This window comes from Lichtheimia ornata, assembly GCF_029851405.1.
Source record: "Lichtheimia ornata isolate CBS 291.66 chromosome Unknown scaffold00060, whole genome shotgun sequence".
Classification (NCBI taxonomy): domain Eukaryota; kingdom Fungi; phylum Mucoromycota; class Mucoromycetes; order Mucorales; family Lichtheimiaceae; genus Lichtheimia; species Lichtheimia ornata.
The window spans coordinates 143,975-169,639 of record NW_026695380.1 but is presented as its reverse complement, the minus strand read 5'-3'; the positions used below and the strand labels follow the sequence as shown (position 1 = coordinate 169,639).

General features: G+C 43.8%; 10 protein-coding genes across 10 annotated transcripts; 4 read left to right on the top strand and 6 right to left on the bottom strand.

Annotated features, from left to right (window-relative positions):
- Window positions 1-128: 128 nt before the first annotated feature.
- On the bottom strand, window positions 129-2,822 carry O0I10_009846 (uncharacterized protein; the record flags this gene model as incomplete). Its single annotated transcript, XM_058489832.1, has 7 exons — window positions 129-818; window positions 880-1,045; window positions 1,105-1,727; window positions 1,782-1,961; window positions 2,025-2,174; window positions 2,227-2,363; window positions 2,684-2,822. The coding sequence occupies 7 exons, from the start codon at window positions 2,820-2,822 to the stop codon at window positions 129-131; spliced, it is 2,085 nt and encodes a 694-aa protein (XP_058339454.1).
- A 617-nt stretch (window positions 2,823-3,439) lies between these two features.
- On the top strand, window positions 3,440-5,003 carry O0I10_009845 (uncharacterized protein; the record flags this gene model as incomplete). Its single annotated transcript, XM_058489831.1, has 7 exons — window positions 3,440-3,630; window positions 3,699-3,759; window positions 3,816-3,982; window positions 4,035-4,155; window positions 4,216-4,409; window positions 4,472-4,636; window positions 4,697-5,003. 7 exons carry the CDS (start codon window positions 3,440-3,442, stop codon window positions 5,001-5,003), a joined length of 1,206 nt encoding a protein of 401 aa, XP_058339453.1.
- Window positions 5,004-5,293: 290 nt separating this feature from the next.
- Window positions 5,294-7,203, bottom strand: O0I10_009844 (uncharacterized protein; the record flags this gene model as incomplete). The annotated part of the gene is made up of 4 exons (XM_058489830.1): window positions 5,294-5,638; window positions 5,698-5,804; window positions 5,871-5,934; window positions 5,998-7,203. The coding sequence occupies 4 exons, from the start codon at window positions 7,201-7,203 to the stop codon at window positions 5,294-5,296; spliced, it is 1,722 nt and encodes a 573-aa protein (XP_058339452.1).
- Window positions 7,204-8,886: 1,683 nt separating this feature from the next.
- On the bottom strand, window positions 8,887-10,245 carry O0I10_009843 (uncharacterized protein; the record flags this gene model as incomplete). Its single annotated transcript, XM_058489829.1, has 1 exon — window positions 8,887-10,245. The coding sequence occupies one exon, from the start codon at window positions 10,243-10,245 to the stop codon at window positions 8,887-8,889; it is 1,359 nt and encodes a 452-aa protein (XP_058339451.1).
- A 1,521-nt stretch (window positions 10,246-11,766) lies between these two features.
- O0I10_009842 (uncharacterized protein) lies at window positions 11,767-13,039 on the bottom strand (the record flags this gene model as incomplete). The annotated part of the gene is made up of 7 exons (XM_058489828.1): window positions 11,767-11,850; window positions 11,939-12,007; window positions 12,082-12,389; window positions 12,452-12,521; window positions 12,600-12,757; window positions 12,828-12,841; window positions 12,918-13,039. The coding sequence occupies 7 exons, from the start codon at window positions 13,037-13,039 to the stop codon at window positions 11,767-11,769; spliced, it is 825 nt and encodes a 274-aa protein (XP_058339450.1).
- Window positions 13,040-14,657: 1,618 nt separating this feature from the next.
- On the top strand, window positions 14,658-16,197 carry O0I10_009841 (uncharacterized protein; the record flags this gene model as incomplete). The annotated part of the gene is made up of 3 exons (XM_058489827.1): window positions 14,658-15,144; window positions 15,210-15,266; window positions 15,362-16,197. The coding sequence occupies 3 exons, from the start codon at window positions 14,658-14,660 to the stop codon at window positions 16,195-16,197; spliced, it is 1,380 nt and encodes a 459-aa protein (XP_058339449.1).
- Window positions 16,198-16,966: 769 nt separating this feature from the next.
- O0I10_009840 (uncharacterized protein) lies at window positions 16,967-17,672 on the bottom strand (the record flags this gene model as incomplete). Its single annotated transcript, XM_058489826.1, has 3 exons — window positions 16,967-17,394; window positions 17,456-17,542; window positions 17,612-17,672. 3 exons carry the CDS (start codon window positions 17,670-17,672, stop codon window positions 16,967-16,969), a joined length of 576 nt encoding a protein of 191 aa, XP_058339448.1.
- A 111-nt stretch (window positions 17,673-17,783) lies between these two features.
- O0I10_009839 (uncharacterized protein) lies at window positions 17,784-18,839 on the top strand (the record flags this gene model as incomplete). Its single annotated transcript, XM_058489825.1, has 4 exons — window positions 17,784-17,796; window positions 17,859-18,102; window positions 18,166-18,310; window positions 18,366-18,839. The coding sequence occupies 4 exons, from the start codon at window positions 17,784-17,786 to the stop codon at window positions 18,837-18,839; spliced, it is 876 nt and encodes a 291-aa protein (XP_058339447.1).
- A 379-nt stretch (window positions 18,840-19,218) lies between these two features.
- O0I10_009838 (uncharacterized protein) lies at window positions 19,219-21,305 on the bottom strand (the record flags this gene model as incomplete). Its single annotated transcript, XM_058489824.1, has 7 exons — window positions 19,219-19,424; window positions 19,490-19,907; window positions 19,981-20,075; window positions 20,129-20,198; window positions 20,259-21,077; window positions 21,136-21,231; window positions 21,291-21,305. 7 exons carry the CDS (start codon window positions 21,303-21,305, stop codon window positions 19,219-19,221), a joined length of 1,719 nt encoding a protein of 572 aa, XP_058339446.1.
- Window positions 21,306-23,958: 2,653 nt separating this feature from the next.
- O0I10_009837 (uncharacterized protein) lies at window positions 23,959-25,610 on the top strand (the record flags this gene model as incomplete). The annotated part of the gene is made up of 6 exons (XM_058489823.1): window positions 23,959-24,307; window positions 24,376-24,491; window positions 24,653-24,725; window positions 24,787-24,982; window positions 25,049-25,055; window positions 25,131-25,610. 6 exons carry the CDS (start codon window positions 23,959-23,961, stop codon window positions 25,608-25,610), a joined length of 1,221 nt encoding a protein of 406 aa, XP_058339445.1.
- Window positions 25,611-25,665: the final 55 nt, after the last annotated feature.

Below are 25,665 nucleotides of genomic sequence, written 5' to 3'. Positions count from 1 at the left end.
AACACGATTGCAAATTTACAGTGGATGATGTGATGAGTAAAAAAAAGGCAAGTTTACAAGTTGGATCATAAATGTTGCTATACGTAGAAAGAGGAGAATGGTGTGCGTTGGGTAATGGCTTGTACAGTTCATCTCGATGATTGTGAAGCAGTAGGTGTATCACAAGTGGGTTTTTGATCAACGATGTTATTAGCAGTAATTGTTGTTACATGTTTGGGTGATAATTGACGATGGTCCGCTTCCTCCTTTGTTGTAGGTTTGTTGTTTGGAAACGTGGCGGTCGATGTTGTTGTTTGTGTTGGATGTGGCATTGATGTCGAATGTTGCTGTGATTGATGAGGTGGTGATTGTGGTTCGCTAGGTGAAGTGGATGATTCATAAGCAGTTGCAGATGTAGCAGTACGTGAGCTTGTATCCACGGGAGATGGCTTGAGTCGTTTTCCAGGTTCATTATCATCATCAACATCACTTGACATTCTCTTTTCGGGACGTTTTCGGGCAAGGCTAATCAATGTATCAGCTGCAGCATCATCATCGATACTATCTGCACTGCTGCTGGTATTGGTGTTTGAAGGCGCATTCAATTTGATGGATGGTGGGTGTCGTGTAGCATTGTTCATTTCAGGCAAACGATGATCATCCACGTTGTTGTTATTGTGCAATGAACGAATGACGGGTGATTTTGGAGAAGACACATCAAGCTTTGCAGGAGGTGATGATGACATGTGATAAGGTCGATGTTGTTGATCACGAGATTCATTAGCTTCAGCGACCTGCCGATCTCCTTGTTGCAAGGCTGGAAGCTGTCTTGCAGGGTCCTAATCACACAACCTATATGAGCCACATGTTGCATAAATATGTATTTCCAATATTGCTTACATTGTTGTTGGATGTTGCTTTGCGTAGTCCATGCGATGGTAATTGTGAGATTGAAAGTTGTTGTGATCCAGTAACTAAAGGGTGGGTTGTTCGTGGTGGAATACCAGATACGTATTGGTAAGGATTGTTGACATCTTGTGGCACAGGTGTTGTGACAAGCCCACCACTATAATACATATCAACAAACCAATCCAATTGACTCCTTGCCGCTCATTTGATATCTACCTTGAAGCACCTTGTGCCTTGCGCAGTAATTCAAGCCGTTGATGGATATGCGAATTTGATGGATCCAACTCTGCTGCACGTTGATAAGCGTCGAGAGCGTCTTGGGTTTGGTTACTGCATGATTCATAAAGCGTGCCAAGGTCGTACCACACCTCGCTGATGTAAGGATTCAGCCGTATTGCTCGACTGTAGGCATCCAATGCATCGCGATACTGATTAATTTGATAATAAAGCACACCAATGGAGCACCAAAAGGTAGGATTACGTGCATCACGATAAACAGCTTGCTGATACGCCTCATAGGCTCGATTGTGATTTTGTTCAGCCATGTAACAACGTCCAAGAAGATACCACGATTGAGCATCACCACCATCAGCTTTGAGTGAGCGTGTTAAGAAATTGATGGCCTGAGATTGACTGGAAAAAGTCGTGTTCGGTTGATGATAGAGCCATCCCAATTGTTGCAGCACCTTGGCATGGTCCGGGTTATTGGCCAACACGCATTCGTATGCATCCTTTGCTTTTTCATATTCTTTTTGTTGCTCATAGACGTGACCAGTCTGGAACCAAATGTCGACCTCTGTCAATGGAGGTGGTGGATTATGCAAAATGTAACGAAAACACTTGGATCATTTTAGTAAACGTGTCATTGTGTACAACATGTCTTACGTGCTTACCTGCAAACTCATGTCATATTTTTGCTGTTGCTTGTAAATGATTCCCAACCGAAAGTAGATCTCATTTGTCTTTTCAAAATGTGGATCCATCTTCATGACAGCCGAGAAAGCCTCTTCAGCGTGTTCAATAGAACCATATCGATCGTACAAGATGCCTATCCCATACCATAGTTTTGGATCCTTGAAATGATCGAGTTAGAATGATGATGCATAAAAGTACATATAATCGTCCGTGATACATACCTTTGGGTTTGGAAGGTGGTACAGTGCTTGTTGATAAGCGTGATAAGCATCCTGCAGGTTATCCATCATGAGATAGCAATGACCAAGCGGGCTCCATATCTCCCCGTTCTTTTCTTGGATAGCAAGGATCCGTTTAAAGTATTCGATTGCCTTAAGGTACATGTAAGATGTCATTTTCCCCATACGCAAATGGATATCGTACCTTTCCAAATTGCTCCCTGGCACGACACAATGAAGCGATGGATGATAAAGCATTGATGGAATATGGATTGTGTCGCAAAGCGCATTCGTATAATCCCATGGCGCGTTCCCAATCGGTCATGAGTTCAGCGAGATTGCCTAAATAACATGTTGTATTAGATACTTGTATTCCTCGTTGACTCTTCAATAGGAAGAAAGAGAGAGTGTGTGTGTGCGTGTGTGTATGCTTTCTTCTCCCCCCAAGAAAGTGAGACAGTTGACTCTCCCCCATTTATCCAAGGCACAGGGTGGCGTGTATTGCTTGATGATGTGCGTGGAAGTCAAATGCGACTAGACTCGAAATGGATATTGTATACATTGGGTTTAAAGTAAAAGGATCGGTCGGCCGGAATGGTTCATGACATACACACACACACACACACACACACAGCTCCCTCCCTCTCTTAAAGAACACATGCCTAGTTTGATCCATGATTGCTCATTTGCTGCGTCAAGTCTTTGAGTAATAGCAGAAGGCTGACTTGGATAGTGATGGCGCTGGTGTTGTTGTTGTTGTTGGGTCGCCGTGTTGGTGTGCACTGGCACCGACATTGACATGAGGGAATGAGCAAGAGAGAAAAAGAGAGAACAAAGAAAGGGAAAAAAGCCACGCGAAAAGGAGAAAGGGATAAGAGAGAAAGAAATAAAGAAAGGACACATGCGACATGAATGATGTGCTCATCAAATGTTCCAGAAGATAGTGGGGGGGGGAGGAGGAAGAGACTCCAACCCGATCTTCCCATGTTTACATCACACACACACACACACACACGCAGCATTGCACACATGCATAACACGATACATTGCATGAACAGGGGGGTGGGTTGGTTTGGAGGTTGTTAATCCCTTCTTTACTACTTGGCTATCATTTATTGCTGCGTTGTTCGTAATAAGTCATGTTCAACAACAAACAAACTGCCAAACAGAGTTTAAGGCTTCATCCATGTCTACACGCTAGTTATCACCCAAATGATGTCTACCTATTAGAACGCGTTCTCATACCATACCAGTAATCCTTCAGCCTCTGACAACAATAATGGCCAAAGTGTGATAGGAGGAATGTCGGATCTACAGTGCCAAAGTTGGCTAAAGCGCGAATTTTGCTGGGATCGCGTGCTGATCCTCTTTTGTCCTCCACCCATACATACACCAACCACAAGCCCACCACTCTCCGTATGGCCACATCTCAAACTCTGAAATCAGCCTTGTCCAACATTCCTTCATTGACAAAGGCCTTCGTCACTACCTTGGTCGCCTTGTCATGTACCAGCTACATTTACTCTTATCGTTTGCAACTCACCGCAGATGACCCTGCTGAGACCAATGCGTTCCTGGGTTGCCCTTTCATTGGCATCCTTCCTGGCTTGTATGATCAACCCTTCCTCAACACTTCCATTCACTATACAACTAACACAACTATTCATTAACACATAGAGCTCTCTATAATCCATGGACCTTTTTAACGGCTGCTTTCTATGAAGACAATGTCTTTGCGGTAGGTTGGATAATCAAGCATACATACAACAACAAGGTCATTCATGGATAATGTAGTTGATAGCAAGTGCATTGATTCTTTTGCTTTGTGGCAAGTACTTGGAACGAGCATGGGGTAGCCGGGAACTACTCAAGTATGTCATGATTACCGCAACATTGTCCAATGTCATGACATGGATCGGCATCCTCGTCTCTTTTTATATCTCAAGCGACAGCGATTACTTGTAAGTTGGATTGGATTGGATCTCTATTATGGGAAACTAAGGCATTCATCAGGTACAAGATCCAAATCAATGGAATGGCTGGTGTCTTTTCCGCTTTCTTGGTTGCATTCAAACATCTTATTCCTGAACATCGTATTGCATTGTTGGGTAATGCTGTGACTATCCGTGTCAAGGTAAATAGCATCTAAATGTGCCATGGGTGATGAGATTTGTATTAATGAATGGTATTGTAGAACTTGATTGGTGTAGCTACAGCAGGAAGCATTATTTCATTGATCCTCTTCCGGGCCATCGTGTTCTATAACCTTGTCAATGTCGGTTGGGTGATTGGCTGGATTTATATCCGATTCTTCAAATACCAAGATGGTATTCGTGGTGATCACAGCGAGGCATTTGCTCTTGTTACCTTTTTCCCTGAATTCTTGCAGTGAGTAATCTTGTTTTCATTGTTGGCTGGTACTCGTATTCATTTGTATCTGCGTTCTATAGTCCTATTCTTCGACCTGTCACCAACATCGTCTATGGTATCTTTGTACGTTTGGGAGTTTGTACGCCTGCTTCAAGAAACTATGCATATGATTTGGAGAGTCAAAGTGGTATTCGTTCTGTATCCCCACTTCCTGGTAGTGCACGTGCCGAAGCTGAGCGAAGGAGGTATGCTTTGCATAACCAATCTATATCAATGATTACTCATGGGATCATCTTACATTATAGAGCATTGGCTTTGAAGGCATTGGACATGCGATTATCGACTAAGCAACCATCAGCAGCAACATCTTCTTCATCCACTCCAACCTCTACAGCACCCAACGCAACGGCTGTTGATGCACCCTCACCATCATCTCCAGCACCACCTGCAGCTGCTGGTGATTCTTCAGTCTTATTTGAAGCAGAGGAAATGGCTACCATTGCAGCACCCGCATCAGAAGAAAAGGCCAAAACAGCAACTACTACCACTACCACTACTACCACTACCACTACGGCTACGTCGGCTGATGTTGATGATGCCAAACGTGACTAAGGCTATTCCTTCCCAATCTCATCTTTCGCATTTTTCTTTTCTTGCCACCAGCATACGCCATTTTTCACATCTACTATCACCATATCGCTCGTTTCACCTATTATATCATGGTCTGTAATATAGAATGAATGATCAACAATCCTGTTTTTTACATCTCGTGTTTATCCATGTTGTGCCATGTGAAGATCAACAACGTATCTGAGGATTGACACTATTTATTGATGACTACTATACACGCATCGACTGATCAACAGCATATGGGAGAAAGCTACAGGGTGGGGGTTTCAATATTAATTATCAGAGGAGGAAGGATCATTGAGGTTGCACATCTCTGGATGACGAAGACACCATCTTGGTTGAAGGGGTTGGGTAGCAATTCCACGAGCAGCCAAATGATAGCCCCAATCACTGATACGAGGAAGAGCATCACGAAGTGTACGGCGGTTACCATCCTTGTCATAAGCACCCGACCATGTGATTTCAGCAGCAGCACCACTACGTGGCCAAAGCTTGCTATCCAATACGCTGGGTCCTCCTTGTTCGGTCCAAAAGGCGACTTCAATACCAAGAATCTTTCCAGGAGAATCCTCGGGAATATCATAGTTGGGATCAAAGGTGTACATACGTTGCCAAGTCTATAGCGTGTGTGAGCGAATCAAGTCATTAGGGTGGGGGCAACAAATAAAATGCATACCTTGTAGGGAGCACACCATGAGCCTCCATTGCCTCCATAGTTCAAAGTGTCTTCATCGGTTGGTTGTTGAGTAGGGCTGACATAGCGATCATCGTTGCCTAGCCAACCTAATTATAGAAAGTCATTTATGCGCGTTAGCAACCACGTGATAAATCCATTCATTGTCTTATTACCTCCATTGCCACAATCAAGATAAAAGTAATCCGATGTAGAAATGATTACATCATGACCAATTCGCTGTATATTGATGATGTTGATGAGTGATGGTGATGATAATGATGATAGAAAAGAAAGACTTACAGTGTAATTTTGGGGTGGAGCGGTCCACACTTGAACAACGGTTTCCTTGGATACCTCGCCACCATCACGAATTGGATCCTCCCACATCACAGGGCGTTTCTTGAGATCCTTGTTGACGTAATCGACAAGCTTGTTGGTCCATTCAAACCATACTTCATTGGTTGTCATGTTGTGTTCCTTGGTATACTTTACGAAATCTTCACTAAGCTCATAGGCCTTTGCATTGATTTCATCACCACCGGTATGATAAAACGAGTCTGCAAAGCGTTCAGTGCCTTCCTTGACGATATCCTTGACCAATTGCCATGCGTCGTCACTCAATAAATCAATTTGGCCAGAAGGTGGTTCGGCAGCAATACCATTCCAAAAGTGGTCGTAACCAATGATGTAATCGGGATGCGACTCTGCAATGATACCAGTATGGGCGGGCATATCAATTTCGAGTACAACACGAACACCACGTGCTTGAGCATAGCCGATGATCTTTTGGACATCCTCGGGAGTATACACTTCACTTGACGAATAAGCTCCAGTCTCGTGTAATTCCGGGTGGGACTTGAATTGAAGCGGCCATGATTGTGCATCGGTTGCATGCCAATGGAAGACATTCATCTTGTTATAGGACATGGCATCAATGGTACGCAAGATATCATCCACAGGAAAGTAATTGCGAGCTGTATCCAACATGACACCACGATGTGGGAAAGAAGGCTGATCTTCAATGTGTGCCGTATGTACCACCAAGTTGCCCTTTTTGTTGGAAGAGGATGATACCACCAACTGCGAGAAGGTTTCAAGACCACGCAACGCACCCACCCATGTAGCAGCGGACAAAGAAGCCTTGCCACCTGATGAAGGAACATCCAAGGTATACGATTCATCCACACCAAAGTCCAATGCCACATTGTTGTCCTTGACGGAAATATCCAAGCTAGACAATGCGTCCTTGGCATCTGACAATGTTTCATTGTCATAGGCTACTTGCACAGGTGTCCATTTTTCCTTGTAAATGAGGTTCACATAGCGTTGGGCAGCCGATTGTACATGGTCATGTTGAGCACCACGGATCTTGAAGTTACGGGCAAGGGCTGCTGTAGAGCCGGTCCATTCAATAGATTGGGGGATAGGGAACAACCATGTTTTGGCATCCACCACAGCAGAGGAAAGCACCAATGCTGATGCAACAGCAACAGAAATGAATTTCATGAAGAAAGAAGAAAGAGATGTAAGGGGCTAGATTATTTGTGTGTGTGAGGAATTATACGAAAAGGAGAACCCTGACGTTGCCATTTATATAGCTCATCATCATTACGAATAAGCGGGTGGGAAATCAGGGTCCCTTTCCCCACGCGCTACGATTTGATAATGAACCCTGTACAGGGTACGTTCATTGACTCAGCACGATGAGACGACAACGTTTTTCCTTTTTACTTGTGCAACGGTAAGACAAGGCGGAAATCAAAGAACGAAGGAAAAAACAATCACCCTCTTAAATTGTCATCTCATCATCCTATACTACCAATTCCCCACGGGGAGGCATCTCCGTTTGTTGGAGCCTGGAACTATACAACGTAAGGCTCGCATTTACACACACACAAACTTGTGATTGTACAACACCATGTCATATGATCGGCCTTGATGTGACAACCACCGCACTGAAAATTTTCTTGTGTCGTAATGTAACCAATGTAATCCAATCGCTTATCACCCAGACTTCTGATAACAAGACCTTGTGTTATATCAGCATATCCACCTTTGGTAATTTGGACCCTGGGGTGCTCTATGGAAGGATTATTCATGTTGTTCTATCGAAAAAAAGACAGCTGACTGATTCACACAGGTGCATGTACACGGTACAAGATCCCCATCTTTTCCCATCAATGCTCTCTTTATCATGGCCTGGTAATAGCAATATCAGGTTATTGAAGAAAGGATATCATTATCACCGCCAAAAAGTTGCTGGAATGGGAGGGGTCATTTGATCCAATGCAAGTCATGCCATTTGAAGCAAAAGACATGAACGTGCGCGTTACATGCATAATGACATCGGGCTTCCTATTATGTGCGTGCATCATCCACCCTACATGAGGAAAGCTGCGCCCTATCTTACGATCATACACGCATCAATCCCTTGGTTTCTTCAATGGATTAGCTGCTTCGTGATGTGAATTTGGGTCATTACATGTTGCTGTTTCAGCTTACTGGTAATCTTTGTCAACGCGGCTTGATTCATTTTTTCGATTGAAATACCAACACGTGACCAGCAAGAGCCTCTCCAACAAAAGCAGTTGTCGCCCATTACACAACGCAAACCCTTTATTAGTAATACCCATGACCTGGACAGCTATAGGATTAAGCAATCTGATGGGTGATTCTATAACCAAACCTAATGGGATTCTTCTAGCCACGTACATTCTAAGACTTTTCATGCCTCGTGCAACTATCATTTTAGTTAGGTAGGCATTCTCATAGTGAATTTCTATAAAGAATGGCTTTTTGAATCAAGCTAACTAGCAGGGGTTGTTGCTGTTCCTGTGTACGTGCAATGTACTATTGATCCAACCTCAAGCATGACAACACAAAGCAATAGGATATATATAGCAATGAATGACGCCATAATCAAAAAATGATATGCATTATGCAATTGAGAGGATAAAAGACAAAAAGGAACTTCAACATATGATGTATAATATCTAAGTTATGGGTAACCAGGCATGTACGTAAGTGTATCGAGAAAAGGGGAGATGGGCATATATATATAGATCTTGCTGCACGTTGTTATTGTGTGCGATGGATCATTTCATCATGAAACGCAAAAATGACGCGAAAGCAAGGGCAAAAGTAAGGGGAAAGGTTATATACAATGCAATGCGAGGAGAAGAGCTTTACTCAAGCCTTTGATTTCTTTTTGGAAGAACGACGTCGACGCGATTGTTTCTTGATACCACCCGAATTACTACCACGGTTTCGTTTTTTGATGACATCGGTCTTGAGAGAGAGGGGACGTACAATGCCATGAAGTTTGAAAAAGAGGCCACACGCATTGCAAAGCGGATCGCCTTCTGCATTACGACGCCAAAGGGGGGTGTTGGTTGTGTCGCAATTTGTACAGTGGATGGTTCCATCATGGTGATTGGTCAAATCCGGTTTTGAATGGCGTGCCAATGATGCATTATGATTGGCTACTAAAGGTAGTGCCTTGTTCCTGTTGTTCCTTTTGGCAGAGACACCACTGCGCACGTGCCGCCGTGTAGCTGGTTGCCGCCTTGATGAGAATGACCAATCAGGATCGCTATCATCGTCATCCTCCACATAGCTTTCCTCATCATCGCTGCTCATGGTTGGATCTTGTTGCCGCGTGCTCTCGATGGTTTCATTGTGTGGCTCACTTTCATCATTCTCGTGCACATACGATGATGATGATGATGCTATTACACCACCTTGATCTTCATCAGCAAGACTACTAGCACCACTTGATGATGACCACGTTGTTGTTGTTGTTGTTGATGAATCCAAATACTTTAGCGTATCACCAGGCGAAATCATGTCATTTTCCATGCCGGCAGGTGGCTCATCATACACCATTTCATTAAACAAGGCATCGCTATGATGTGTAGGTGAAAGGCTAAACAATGCTTCTGGTGACAATATTTGCAAAGGATTGATGTGTGATGGTGGTTGCTCTGTTGCCGTATCTTCATGCTGTTGAGGAGACTGCTCAGTTGCAGTGACAATGGTATGGGATGATTGATGCTGCTGTTGCTGTTGTTGCTGTTGCTGGGCCAACACAAGTGATGAGTCAAAGAAAAGTGGGTCGTCGTTATTAGCGGTGATAGGATTCATCATCATCCACGACATGTCATCCTCTTTTTGTGCCCAAGGCTCTTGAATAGTTGACCCATAGCCATAGTGCTGAGAACCAGGCGTGGCTGGGGATGGCGGGTTGTAATAATGCTGCTGATGCTGAGGCCGTTGTTGTTGATGTACAGGGAAAGCGGATGAGACATGGGTGGTTGAAGGAATACCCATAAGAGCCATAAAGCAATCTTGTTGAGCAAAAGAGACCTCACTACCAGAAAAGGCCACATCATTGCCATCCATCAAATGCTGATGATGAGGCGTCAATGGAGGAGGCGTAGTAGTAGCAATTGCTGTAGTAGTGCTCATATCCGCAAACGGAGGAGAAGAGAAGGTAGCAGATGGATAAAAGCTCGGTTGATGATGATGATGATGGATTTGAGAGTACATGATTGTGTAAACAGAAATGAGATGAAAAAAAAGTGAGAAAAAAAAGTCGGGACAAAAAGGGATGTGAGCCTTTTTATGCTGCCCTCTATCAAATGATGCACGCGGATCATTGACATGGTACCTTGTGTCACCTTGGCAGTTTTTTGCTTTTGGTGCAACGAAAGCTATCCGTTGTCGCTTTTGATTGATTCCAATCCATCCCGTATGGTGCCACCCTTGATGGCAAACAAGGGTCAAATCGAAAACAACCCAAAGAAATGCATATGTACATGTTCCAAGGGAATAAAGAGGAGTGAAGACCCATAGGCCGTTGTTATGGCGATGAATGCAAATCATATGTTAGCAAAGAACGGGGCTATTTTTTATACAACAGTGGTTTTAGAATACTAATTTAGAGGCACGGGGGTAGGTAAGGATGAGTAAAAAGGGGGGGGTGTCTACCATGTAGTGAACAACGCATGAGTGTGTGTGGCATAACCAACATGATAATATGTGGAGAGAGATAAGAGGGAGGAGTCGCTGCATTGATAAAGCGGCTTTTTACTCACACGCACAATCTGACTCGCGGGCAATTTCTCGATAAGAAGGCCCTTATCGTCAAAAGCACATTCATGAAGATGATGCTGACTACATCCCTTCCATACAAACGGCCTATTTTCTTTTGCACCCGTTCTGAGCTGATGTCTAGAACTTGCATTGTGTGCATGGCCTCTTCCCCCTTTTTGCTGACCCTAACCTTGCATGATCTTCTGGGACCGCTTAGCTCTCATGTCATGTCTACATGTATACTCCTCGTTCATTTTGCAAAAACGGGGGAGTGTGTGTGTGTGTTATGCTTGTCAAGAAGTGCTGTAGTGATAGGAAAAATGAAAAAGGCAACTAAGCAAATATGGGCTTTGATTGGATGGGTCGGGTGGGTGATAACAAGTGAGCGAGAATGAGCCATAACAAAAATGCCTCTATAAAGGTTTTTCCATGGCAATGATCCGAAGATGATGCATGCTCGAAATTTTTCAAGTGCGATAAATTTTGGGTTTGTCCCCGTGCACATGCGCATCTAACAAGAGAAAACCATTCGCCACAAGAATTGCGTTATCCCACGATATGGACACTCCGCTTCATCCACAGCAAAGGATCCGTGGCTAAATGCGCACATACAATAATGCATCTCAGTCCATTCATACCCATCTCCCCATCCATCGCTTAAAAACAACGTGCCAAGCTTGTGGCACACAAGCGTGAGTTTCTTTTGCCAGCCATACACATCTCATCGATAAAATCCATCTCCTTTTGTTCCGATCCAAAGTCTACTTTTGTTGACCACATGATTCATTGAGAATAGCAAAGCAAAACAAGAGGGAAAGATCTTCATTCCTTATTGTGCAACAGTGGTACAAATGCTTACTTCATTCGCAAAAAAAAAGCGAAAGCCATGTGTGTGTGGATTGTGTGTATTGCTATGTCATAGGTGGTGGTTTACGCGAGCATATAGTAGGGGTAGTTTTTTGGTAGCGTGTCACTTTAATTTGTTGTTGTCGAGTTGAGGATGCGTTCTCTCTCCTCCGGGTGGATCGTACGGTATTTCACCATATGATAGACAAATGGCTGAATGTAAAGCATGTGATTTGGGATGATGAGCCTGAATGTATTTGTCCGTGCATACATGTCACAAAAGGAAAGGCACGCTTCTTACCGTAATCGGCCAAATAGTGGATATCAATGCAGCCGCAAGCGCTGGCCAATGAAGCAAGGGATCGAGTTGCTATATAATAATCACACCATGCATGCTTGTTCAGTACTCATTTCATATATAACATCACCCACCCCATAGATTACATGATCAAAGACCGCCCACAAGCAAAAAGCAATCACCCATGCGGAGATGACATCGCATCGTTCGTGCTTGTATTGGACGTAACCAATCGCGCTCAATGTAAGGAAGGCGAGAGCTGCATAGACAAGTATAACGTGAAGGATGTTGGGATGCAAGATGATGCCGAATTGGTCTTTTCTGACAGTGGTGAATGCCACGAACGCGTTCCATACAGCCATAAATATGGTGAAACCATGCCAGACTGAAAAGGGAGCATGAATTAAGAACCTTTGGGCCCAAGTTTCTGGCGCAAAGTTTTCGGCCAGGTTGTCTACATACAAAGAATCTCGCCACATTAGCATCAGCAGCAATCACGTGTGAAAAAGGGCTTACAGAAAATAACCGACACCGAAACCAAAAGCAAGATGCCGACGATGAATCCAAGAATGGGATGGTGGCTTTCCTGCAAGTGATGCATGAATATCCATAAATAACCATTTTATCCTATTGTGGGTAGGATGATGAAAAATATCACACTTACCAATAGGCTAAACCATAGGGAATTGAGAAGTGCAGCCACCACAAAATGCCAACCAACGCCGTTTACCACCGTTTCATGGGCATCGTTCGTCCACTGGTATGCCACAAAACATAGCAGCAAAAGATGTATCAACACCCAAACCAAGAACATCCAGCGAGCTTGAGGTTTATGATGAAGTTAGTCATTCGTTTGCATAGAATGCACATGCACCCGCTCGTAGCCAAATACCAGGATCAAAGTATCTGCAAACAAGAAATCATGCTAAACGTTAGGCTAATCCAAGTTCAACGTTGCACACGCACACACCACGCATCTTACGTCTCATATCCCCGAAAGATATCAGCAATCACGTCCTTGGAAAACAAAGAGTAGCCCGTGACAAGAACAAAGAAAAGGAATACAACGACATTTGCGCTTTTCAAAAGAGTATTATCCGCCATGTTTAGTGGATCAATAAGTTTTGGATGAGAGGAAAAAAAAGAGATCAATCATCAAGAGTAGCAGGGAGCCATAGTTTTATCAACATTCATCACCGATGTTTGGATCACCATTGCGCGGTCATCATCGTCATCATCACATCACTCATGAGAGTATCCACACAACCTGTTTGAAGCTAGCGTTAACGTGATTGGGTATTAGCGAGCCTATCACCCTTACGTATTTTTCATCACTGCAGCAATGTAACCGGTTTTTTTGTATCCAGTACCCTGCTTTCTGCTAAATGATATTGAGCTTAGACCATCACGAGATATCACATGTACATACAACAAGCAATCAATCACCCTTGCTTTTCTCCTAGCGCTCGTTTATGCAATAACGCATCATTCTCCTTCATTCTTTTTGCAGATTTTGTGCCAGGGAGATGTTATACTTTGATGGATGCGAAAGGGGTGTGTGGGTGCCTGGGGCTGGCCAATCATGGGAGGTTGGCTTATACGCTTTCACAATGGTGACCTAGGTGATGATTGTCATGGTGATGATAGATTGGGGTTGAATGCCTTTTTTGAATGTGGAGCTTGTTGATGTAGATCAAGGAGATGGTGTATACCTATCACCGCTTATCGTTTTGGAATCAGTGAATGCATGTAGTATGCAGCTCAAAACCAAAGACCATCAAGATCCACCCCAAGGAAAATCGTATGTTTCTTACATTATGATTCTACAACGTCATTATTACTTGCAATGCTGCATGTTTTCTCCATAACAATACCCAACGCACACATTTCCATAGTAAGATGAACGTTTAGATCCGCTGAAACAAGTAAGAATCTTGATTTTGATATGCAGCCTGTTCCATTAGATGACACAACGCGCAGATCGTTTGCATTTTTTGTGGATGTTGCTGAAATAGATATGCGTTTCATACAGCACATGGGAGGGAGGTACCTCCTCATTTGCCACTTAATGGCGAGTGCCTGCACACTCCGTGCTGCAGCATTCTAACGTGACCATGCCACCACCTATTAGGCATACATACATATACACAATCCACGATCTACAACAACTCTCCCCCAATGGCTGGGTTTACATGTATAGCCTCGAACACATCTTTTTCCATTTTGATGGCTACTCCTAACCTGTTGGCTTAGCACAAGCCTACAACAGGAAATGCGCTAAATCACATGGGTAACATCATTGACATGGTGGCGTATGAGACAGCGGCGTATTCAATGGACCATGACATGTTGGCGAGATGGCTTTCATCAATATGGGTTGGGGGTTGTCAAATGACAGCAACAGCAAACAAACAAGGTTGTCGGCACAGCGAAAAGAGAAGAAAAGAAAGAACACAACAACCGGCCCTGCAGCAGCAACAACAAGATTGAGCCACCAATGCATATTTGTATCTTAAATGGCTCGGTGATATTGTTTATCACCACATGAGCCGCCTCCTAGAATTCATGCTGCTACTCCTCCACACTCACACACACCATCAAGATGAGTGGCCTCATTGTTTTAAAAGCCGCCATAGTACCCCTTCTTTAAAAAGGACAATGGGGAATTCGATTCTCTTTTTTTTCTTTCTTCCCATACATACATTCATCCTTCTCTCTTAGAATGTCTGTAGACCATATTAGTGTTAGCTTCTCACGGCTTTCCTTGGCCAAAGCTACCAAAACAGCTGATGCTCACGATGTTGGCGTTACGGACGTTCATGAGCCATGGAAAAAGAGCGTCATTTTTCATCAACCCCAAGCCGAATCGAAAATGCTTCAAACAATGCAAAAGCCTATGCGTCGTTTACTATCACGACATTTCTCCAAACGTCGTTCAGCTCCTATTACACCATCCATCACCGATGATACTACTCCTCCGAAACATTTCCCGCATGATGATGAAGCCGATGAGCCGTCTCCAGAATTATCCAAGTATACCATGCCTAGACCCATTCCTCAAGATAACACCATGCATCGTGACAAGCATCCTTCTATGCATAGACGTACATCATCAACACCACCACCCCAATCTTTATCCTCAGCTGCAGCTGTAGCCACCACAAAGCAACCTCTTCGCTCGTGCCTGAAGCGTAGTTCGAAGTCAGCAGGTAAAGTATGACAAGGGCTTAAATGCACATTACACGGCATGTCATGGTAACCCATTGACTTGTAGACGCTGATGACATAGCTATCGAATCATCCGATATGATGAATGTGAATCGTACATCAGGTAAGAAAAAGTTACAAGGTGTATGCGTGAATTGGGAATAGGGTAGGCGATCGTTTTGGATACTTACCTATGTCTATCTTATTCTCGGATCATAGTTGAAATTGGCGGGAACACGTCCAAAAGAGACCATTACCATTCACACGCACGTACAAGCCCAACCTTGATGTCGAAATTGGATGCAACCCATCACCGCTCACGTTCAGTGGGTGACCTGCACCATACCCAAAATCCAATGAATCGTCCACCTACCCCACGACAAGTGAGCGACAACAGCATTATTGGCAATACCAATAAGCCAACCACAACAATGCCATCTCGTCGTGTATCTTTTCGAGATAGCTTGTACTCATCTCGGCAAAGTGCTGGGATTTCACCGGATGTGTATTCTCAAAAGTCGACAGCTCCTGTGACATATCCGTACCACCAAACCACACGTGGGACAAGGAATGCAGCAACAACAACCCAGCAATACTCTTCTCATCAACATGAGTCACCTGAAAAGAAACATGTCAGGATTGCTGAAGACGCCATACGAGGTAGTAGTAGCAGCAACAGCAAACGTAATTCATCATCTAGCAAGGAGCCATCGTATAACCTAAAGTCATCCACCGATGCTCGTCGACGTGCTGAGATTTTACGCAATCAACGACCACAGCAACAACATCACCCAGTTGCCATGCATACTGCATCTTCACCCTACATGGGAGCAACACCACCATCACCGTCATCAACACCATTGCCCATGATACCGCTTATAGTGCCATCCCCTTCTCCTCACCCTACATCACCACCATCATCTTATGGTATACCTATTGTGTTCCATCCTAATGGTGCTACAGCTACACCCGTTCCCGGTATCCACATGATGCCATCGCATCATCATCATCATCACCGAAACCACCATTCCCATCGCCGCAGTATGCATCGATAATAATCTCCTATATTCACGGCCTGAACTCGAAAAAGGAATAGGCAAAATAGGGATTTATATCCCATACGCATAGTATATAGACTTACAGTAAGCGAGTAACCCTCTCAAGCATTTATAATATTACGCATCATGTGTACATATAGCAACTTGGTCTTGTTGTATGCCAGTTTCCTTGTATCCTATGTGATTTTGAAAGAGAACAAAAAAAAAGTTGGTTGTTGATCCAAAGCGGAAAATCTAAACAGAGCAATGGCATCATGTGTGCTCTGCGATACGTTTGCTTTCCTAAACAAGAAGACCATTGGTAAGACCCAAATGTAGTGTGCGTTTGGATGCTCTTCCCCTTGTGATGATGGGAGGTCTTGTGCCAAGATTGGGGGGGGGGCGCGTGTGGGGAGGATTGAAGTAGATTGCTTATTGTACATGCAAGATGTAGTATGGGAGAAGAAAGGTTCTTTGTCTATCCTTCCTTCCTCTTTCTCACAATTCCCGACATGCATCATCATGCGCCACAACGAGCTAGATTTATAAGAATATTCGGACAAAGAGCTGTAAAAAAGACACCAGCGTCATTATTTGTGTATGCATCATCTAGTACTCCTTTCTGCATATCGCTTCATTTACGAATTTGGGTTGTTGTCACACATACACAAGCACCACATACACATTTTCATGCATTGGCCATATAATCACATGTCCAAGCTTGTTGTTCCACACCCTTCCTCCATGGTAAAAAAAAGATGTTTCATTTTTGAAAAATGTTCCTTCTTTATGCTAGCCACAAACGCTGCACAATCTCTGTTAATCCTACTTCATTTGTATTGATCTCGTAACAGCCCCACATGACCAATGCCGTAGATCCTCGAAGCGTCCACATTGCCGCCTTATGAAGACGTGGATATTCGCGTTTGGGAAGATAATCGGTGATACATGAATCAAAGCCAAGGTGGATGTGAAACGGCAAGACTACACCCAATAAGCCGTCGCAGATAGGTTGTGCACCATACACAAACTGTGTCGTGATCAATGGAATCAACGCCACGGCAGATACACGTTCCAGTGTCCAATGGTACGTTCCATATTGATATCCTTGTTCTCCTTCCTCTGTAGAAGATGCCTCCTTCTCAGTGGTCGTTGTTGTCGTTGTCTTTGATGATGATCCCTTCTTGTCACTGCTCTCATCCTGTCCCTTCTCCTCTAATGAATAATCAATGAGTGAGCTTGAATGGAGGAATCAAACGTTGCATTTTTCACTTACTCATGTGATCTAAATGCTTGTTTAGTGGATTCACGATGGCGCGTGTTGCATCCTTTCCAACACTGGCTGGGCTATGGTGCGTGCTATCTAATAGAGCCAATCCTCCAACAACATGTTTAATATACGTGGTCATGCTTCGCTCCTTCTCTTACATACATGAGCGCATCCAAGGTCGCATTCGGTACAATGAGGTTCGTAATCGCAAGATGGGTCGCATTGGGGTAAAGCGAAGGAGGTGGGTCGTACGCATGCGGCATGAAATATCGGCCAGTTTTCCCGCTTGGATCCGCGTGACTAACTCTTCCCTTCCTTTTACCTTATTTCTTCAATGTCGTCAACAGGTAAACGATCCTGCAGCAGCCATACGCCATTCAACCTTCAATCGCTCATGGAGTCGAATTAGAGCCTGAGTCACGACGACCCGATTCACCAGGGAGTAATGAGCCCAGCAGTAAACGAGCCAAGGTTGCTACACCTTTCGACGATCTCAAGATCAACGACGACAGCATTCTTGATACTGTGACCGATCGTTCAGAGTGCCCACGCTGCAAAAAGTCTGTCAAGTACTTTTGTTATCGATGTTTTGATGTGGTTGGCATGGAAAGATCTGAAATACCCACCGTCGACCTTCCTGTACGACTCAATGTGTATGTATTGTATTGGCAAACATGGTACTGTATCGATCCATCTAATCCAATCCATGTCCATAGCATCAAGCATGAACGAGAACTCGATGGTAAATCCACAGCTGTACATGCCAAGGTGATTGCCGAGGATGATGTCGACTTTTATACTTGGGGCGAGATTCCTGATTTTGAACAACCAGAAAGATCGTTGCTGCTTTTCCCTGGTCCTGTAAGTGTTGTCAGATGGATTTGTTATCATTATGTGCTAACATTGATATGGATAGGATGCCAAGCAGCTTAAAGATATACCACGCGATTCATATGATCGGATCACTGTCATTGATGGCACTTGGCGTCAAGCGAGTCGTATTGTGCGGGAGACACCGGTTCTTCACAAGATGCAAAAGGTCACCATTGCTCCACGCAAAACACACTTTTGGCGGTTTCAGCAATTGAGCGAGAATCATTTGGCAACCATTGAAGCTATTTATTACGTCTATCGCGAGTTTGGTGAAATGGTGGAAGGCAACTATGACGACGGCCGTTACGACAACTTGCTCTTTTATTACCGATACTTTTACAAGATGATTCAAAACGTCTACAGAAACAATGACAAATCGTTCACACATCGACATCGCAAAAACTATATCCAGTACGATGGTGATCGGTCACAGCAGCAAAACAAGGATGAAGAAGTATCTAAGGAACCAAAGAAGGAGGAGGATAAGGATAGTCAGCAAGCAAAAGCTAGCGAGTAATTAGTATAGGGCATTTTGTTTTCTCGTAATAGACATGTACAGTTGATTTAGATGAGATGATCATGTTTGGCTGTTGAGTGGTATTGGATGGTTGAAAATCATGACGCTGATCCTAGCATGTACTCTGCTGTCCAGTAAATATTTGATCATGTGTAGGAAAAGATCGTCGTAGGCCCTGCCGTAGCATTGATAACACATCCCACCCGCAAGTGTGACATGACTCTAATTACGCAAACCTCATTTGAACCCATAACATTGATCATCCACATTACCCTCCCCAAACGGCCTTAATGGCACAACAAGTTTCCAAAACCAGTTCCCATATCTAAAACTTCTATTCCTTGATCAAATACTATAACAAAAACGAAAGAAAAACAGGTCATGCTTTCATGTAAAAGAGGATGTAGGGTGTCTGCTCAGTGTGGATGGTGTCGATTGCTCGGGTATTCTTATCGGTCAATAGCACGTCTCGTTCTGAAAGTGGCTTGATGTTGGTGTCGTTGATGTGCAACCATTGACCATTCTGTCTTCGAATGTCGCAAGTGTAATGTCCACCACCAGCTGAGGTACCATGATGGTAAACAACTATTACAAAAATGTGTCAATGCAACCATGATTTCATTCACACCCCTTTCTTTGAGTACACTTACTTCCAAATAGCTTATAGGTAGCTGGGGTACCTGATCGATGTACGGGTGTCATCCATTCGGGGTGGATCGTCAATTGAGAATCATACTTGACTGATTTTTGCAACTTTTGTACACCACCAACGTTATCAAAGACAAATCGCTTCATGTGGAGGACAAGCACAGGTGGTAGCGTTTCCAGGTACACTTGCTTGGTAGCTTCGACACGCACTTTTTTGGGAGACATAAAATCGTGCATGATTTCAGGAACAGTGATATTGCGAATAGCATCCTCAATCGACTCCACATTCTCAGGTTGAATATCCAAAGGCAACGATTGGAAGGGTTCAAGGTTGACCGAATCTTTGGCGCCTGGACAACGCAAGGTGGATCGCATCTTGCCTCCAAAGAGCTTGCTGATAGGTGATTCGTCAAATCCAGCCTAATCATTCATTCATTGTTACCAAGATGTCCCTAATTATCCCCCTAACCTTGATCCTCATCCTTTTACTTACCACTTGCAAGTTGCTTGTTTTGTTGTTGGGACCAACTTCAACCCATCCATTGCCATTGGCTGCCTTTTCATCCTGCTGCTTCTTTTCCTTTAGAACTAAATGACATGGTGAGTTGACTTTTGTATCTTTTCCATACCAAAACACTTACCAGAAACCATTTCTTCATGCAATCCATCCAACAAAAAGCAAAGGAATTCCTCAGCATCCTCTTGACGACCCTGTACAAAAAGCCATGGTGAATAATCATTGATCCAATACATCTCATTCATAACTCATACCCTTAATGAATCAAATCGCTTTTGGCCACGAAGAGCATCATAAACGTATTCAGGCACAAAGGGTTCGCCATAAGGTTCCGGATTGTGATCAGCTGGGTTCACAGTGGATTCGGGTCGGAATTCATTCACAAACTCAATCATTGAATCCAACAATGGTGTCTTGCTCTTGAATGAGTGCACAACATGGTTACCGATCGTCTTTAGCAGATTGTAGAATGGTGGGCAATGGGATAAAGGCTGCAAAATGACGTTCATGAAGCATGTGTTGACGTTGTTGATCATACCACGTGGCTCCAAGAGTGGGACATCGTAGCGTGGTTCATAGCGATTGATAATGTCGGCAATTCCCATAAACTTTGGTTGCACAGTGGGTGGTTGCTGAGATGTCGTCATAGTAGCTGCCTTGGATGCAACATTGGTTGCCTTGGATGCAGTCAATGCTGCGGCTGCATTCGATGTAGCTTTATTCTTGGCTGCGGCTTCCTTTTCTTTGGGTGCTCGTAACAATGCTGCCCAACTTGATGGCTTAGCTTTTGGAGCAGCTTCTTTGTTCACAGGTGATGATGCTGTCGAAGGTGCTGGTGACGGTGTAGGAATACCATTGGCTTTAGGTGCTGATTCTTCTACCGTCGTTGCTGCTGCTGCCGTGGATGCATTTCCATTGGGTTTAGGCGTTGTCACAGTTGTCACAGGTGCTGATGCTGGAGGTGTTGGAGCTACTGGTGATGACAATGTCGTCGTCGTCGATGATGGCTCTTGAACAGTGGGTGGTTTTGGTTGAGATCGTTTCTTGGGTCTGATACCAGTGGCAAATGGAGTCTAATACTCACACCCTTAGGATATCAAATCATCCGTTACCCTTATCCATCCTTCATACCTTCTTTGGCGGTGCTAATGATACACCTGCTTGACTAAGGACAGCATTGATTTCCTCACGAGACAGATCACCGAACCCAAAGGTCGGCAATACTACCTATAGTCAATAATTCAATACACTGTATCAAAGGCTATCCAAGCTATAGAATACGTTACCCGTTCCGATGGCATGTTTGATTGGAGTTGTTGTTGAAAGATCGTTGGCAAGCCGAGTGTATGATGTCGATTGGTTGTTGGGTGGATAGCTCGGGAGGTGGGTGGGGGTGAAATGGGGTTGTTGGAGAATGAGGTTGTTGTTGTTGTTGTTGTTGTTATTGCGAGTGGTGAGTACTTGAGAGTAGATGCAGATGCGAGTGGGTGAGAGTGTGAGTGTGAGTGTGTTTGCAAATGGGTGCTTTTTGTTGGGGTTGCTGCGTGCTGACGAAGACAAAGAGGTATGGTACAATTGAACTAATTACTGCTTTGCACGCGGTCAAAGGGCATTATATGTGAAGAGATAAATACACCAAGAATCGTTCCCGTCAAGGACGTCTTGCCAATAAAAGTGTTGAAGATGCGTCCGTCGCGTTTGGAATCAAGAGCAAAGGTTGATCAACCACACTTGCCGACCTTTTTTTTCTCCAGGAAGCTTCGGAGTGTAAAGAATGATCAATAGTCCAGCCCACAACCACCACTACAACCACAACAACCAACGGCTGCGAGCTGAGCGTCATCCATGTGTGGACATCACAATCAAATGCTTTCATTATTCATCCTTTTAGAGTTTGCCAGTGTTGGTATGCCCACTTTATTCGCATGCATAGTTCAATAATCAATGTCTCATTTTGCTACCTCTTTGCAGGTGGTTGTCATCAATTACTAATCCATTTACCGTTCCATGATACCAGGTAGTAAAAGCAAGGAGATTACTGTACACGTGGTCCTCACTCCAGGGTCTTTGTCCTCCCAATTCATGACAATGCATCCAAAACATCACATTCATTGTTACATGGTCATCTCAAAAAGCAAAAGACCTATTTGTAGCAACACCATTTGGCGTTCGGATGTAGTTAAATAGTAAACAGCTAGCCTTGTAAAGCATGGGATCTCACTCAATAAAGGTATGCTGCAGCATATGACGTTCACCAATATGGGTTGTCATATGCCTGTCATCATGTCAACAAACGACAAATTCGTCATCATTGGTACTTTGGGTAATAAAGAATGGATCCCTACAAACTTCCAAATCAGAAGAATCCGATTCCTTGATGATGACGCTTTGTGTTTGTCACACTATGAATATTGTTTGGAGCTGATAAAAGCCATGCCATCATACACACACAACGCCTGACATGCGCATTTCGTTGTCGCACAACACGGAACGGCTCCCGAAAACGGAACAGGCTGCTGTTGCACCACCCAATGAACCTTGTATGCCACAGGATCTCTCTTTCTCTCTCTCTTTTTGCCACTGCATATTCCAAAAATCATGCATGGAGAACGATAAAGTATGAGACAATGAACCCCGTTGGCGTGTGTGCGGATTGGTGCGTTGATTCTCATGGTGCCTAAAGAATCGCCCAGCTGAGTACTATGGAAAAGTAGTAGTGCATTCTTTGTTGCTAAAAATATTTGTGTTGACGATCGACCAAAGCATAGGCCCCACACGGCACTGCTGCCACACTCACAAGATCCACTTTGTGTGGCCGAAACATACTTTGTTCGAAACAACTATCGAAGCTCGCCTTTTCATTATGCTAAAACCAAATCGACTACTGGGATAGTGCCATCTCCTTAAATTTTACAGCATTATCATTGCTAATATGAATAAACGGCACCCCATAATAATGTCATTGTGACCAAAAGTGGATCATTGTGGGTAGTATAACGTAACGAAATAACAATGTGCCAATGTCTTGATCCATTTTGAAATCCAAAACAAAGACACGTTACTGCTATATGCAAGCGCATATTGTCGAGCTTAGCCAATGCTATACGACCCCATTGACAACGCAAGGATACCCTTGATACTCTCGCTACGTCATGTATCACCAATGATCATTACTCGTTTTCCCTCCTTTATCCATCTTTTCTATGTTAGCATTGCACCCAACATGTCAAACCATTGAAGGGTAGGGCGAAGAAGAAGAGTGCTTTTGACCAAATATAGGTGAAAACTTTCGCTGGTGCCGAGAAAGAACAACCACGGGGGGTTAAGGAAACGTGAGTAATGGGTTCATTATAATGCAGTTTACTTTCCAATTTGGATATGCAGCTCCATATCTCCTCGAGAGAATAAACACATCAACGATACTGCATGTGTGCCACTGTTTTGCAGAAGCAGAAAACATACCTGTGCCCATCTAGTGAATAGTTGTGCCAAGACGAACCAAACGTGGAAAAGGACGACTCGTATGGCGTGCAGAATTCATACCAAAACATATACACTGTCGATCAATACAGCCAGCTGATATAATTAGATCGCTTCTATTTGTGAGCGCCTGCTGTCGTGTTCCCGTGTTTGGAGTTATTTGCGAAATCCAGGCTAGTAAGATTAGCTTCACCGCGCTACCGCTCTCATAGGTATTACTCATATTGGATGATGACGACCACCAATGCAAGTATGGAGATGAATGATCTACGATTTTCTCTCCTTTGAGCTTACTGCGATATGCAATCCCCGATTGAAGGAATATAAAATGGGGGCCATGCGATTCTACCTTGTCTTCCTTATCTCCTTTTTTTTCTCCTCTCAAAGAATCGCCAACCAGCGCTGTATTTCTTCCACTGATCATTGTATCGTTGCCGTATCTCTTTCTTCCTCTTTACTTGTTTTGCCCCAGTCATGGCCCTTGACTACAGCGTCCTTTTCACGATCCTTGCATTTGTGGTGTATATCGCACATGCCGATGTTGCTACCAATTTTACGACTACCAAGACTAGTGATCCAACAAAGATCTCGATTCCAAATATCCCACAAACCCAATCTCAGGATGTAGCTACCGAATGCCAATATTACAATAGCGATTACACCATTAATAAGGCTGAATGGCCCACCGTTTGGGATATTGCTACCTCCAACAACATGAACACGACCCAAGAATTCCAAAATTTGTACAACTCAATTGACTGGACAAAGGCCCCCAAGGCTCAAATCCGTACCACCACCCCCGATGGCGGCTTAAATATGCAAGGTACATAAACATGCATTGGATCGAAATGCTTTAGACCACAACATCTTACCCGTACCTCTCTCATTTAGGTTATGATCCCAGTGATCCCGATTGCTGGTGGAGCTCAAGCAAGTGTACAACGCCCAAGCAGCCAAACATCAACGCTGACATTGTGAATTGCCCTGAGCCTGAGACATGGGGTTTGGTAAGTTGTCGTTGAAGGTTCTCCTTTGGTCTTTATTCCCCCTGGATGCAATGACTCCCTATCACTGCTATCCACTCGCGTTTCTCGCCCCCTTCTTTTTAGTCCCACTGATCTCCTTGAAGGTATCATTAACATGTCATAATGAATTGTTTACATTCTAGACTTTTGATGATGGTCCAAACTGCTCGCACAACGCCTTTTATGATCTCCTTGAACAAAACAACCAAAAAGCTTGTAAGTCCATCATTGACAATAATCATCAAATGGGATTGTGTTAACGTATTGCTTGCTGTAGCCATGTTTTACATTGGCTCAAATGTGGTTGCATGGCCCTATGGTGCACTCCGTGGTGTCAAGGATGGTCATCACATTGCAGGTCACACATGGTCGCATAAGATGATGACCACTTTGACTAATCAAGAAATCCTTGCCGAGTTGTATTACACTGCAAAAGCCATCAAGTATGTCACAGGCATTACTCCCCGTTATTGGTTCGTATTCATTTTGAGAAGATGGGTGTATGCTCTTTGATTGATTTACTAAATGATTGTTTCTAGGCGACCCGTAAGTGGATGTTTTGTTGTCATGGCAACACCTTACTCCGGCACGTATACTAACATCATGTCATTCACATTATAGGCTCTTGGTGATATTGATGATCGTGTACGTTGGATTGCTACCCAGCTAGGCTTTACCGCTATTCTCTGGAATCTTGATACAGATGATTGGGCAGCTGGTACTCAACCTGGTATCACTGAGCAAACTGTCAACCAAAATTACGAGAATTTCATCACCATGGGAAAGAATGGCACTTTTGCCAACTCTGGTAATATCGTTCTTTCGCATGAGATCAACAATATGACTATGGACTTTGCTATGAAGCACTATCCCGAGATCAAGAATGCATACAAACATATCACTGATGTTGCAACTTGCATGAACATCACTCAGCCTTACCTTGAAGATGTTCTTACATTCCCTACGTTTGAGCAGTATATCAACAATAGCACATCACCATCGGGTAAATCGCTCTCTTCCGCAAATGTCCATGTCCCATTAGCATACCAAACAAGCGGTATTCTATTTGCTATCGTCCTTTTCTTCACCTTTTTAGGCTAGAGTTCTCCTCCCCCATACATATTTAACATCCCCTTATCACCTTATTTTGTTCGCG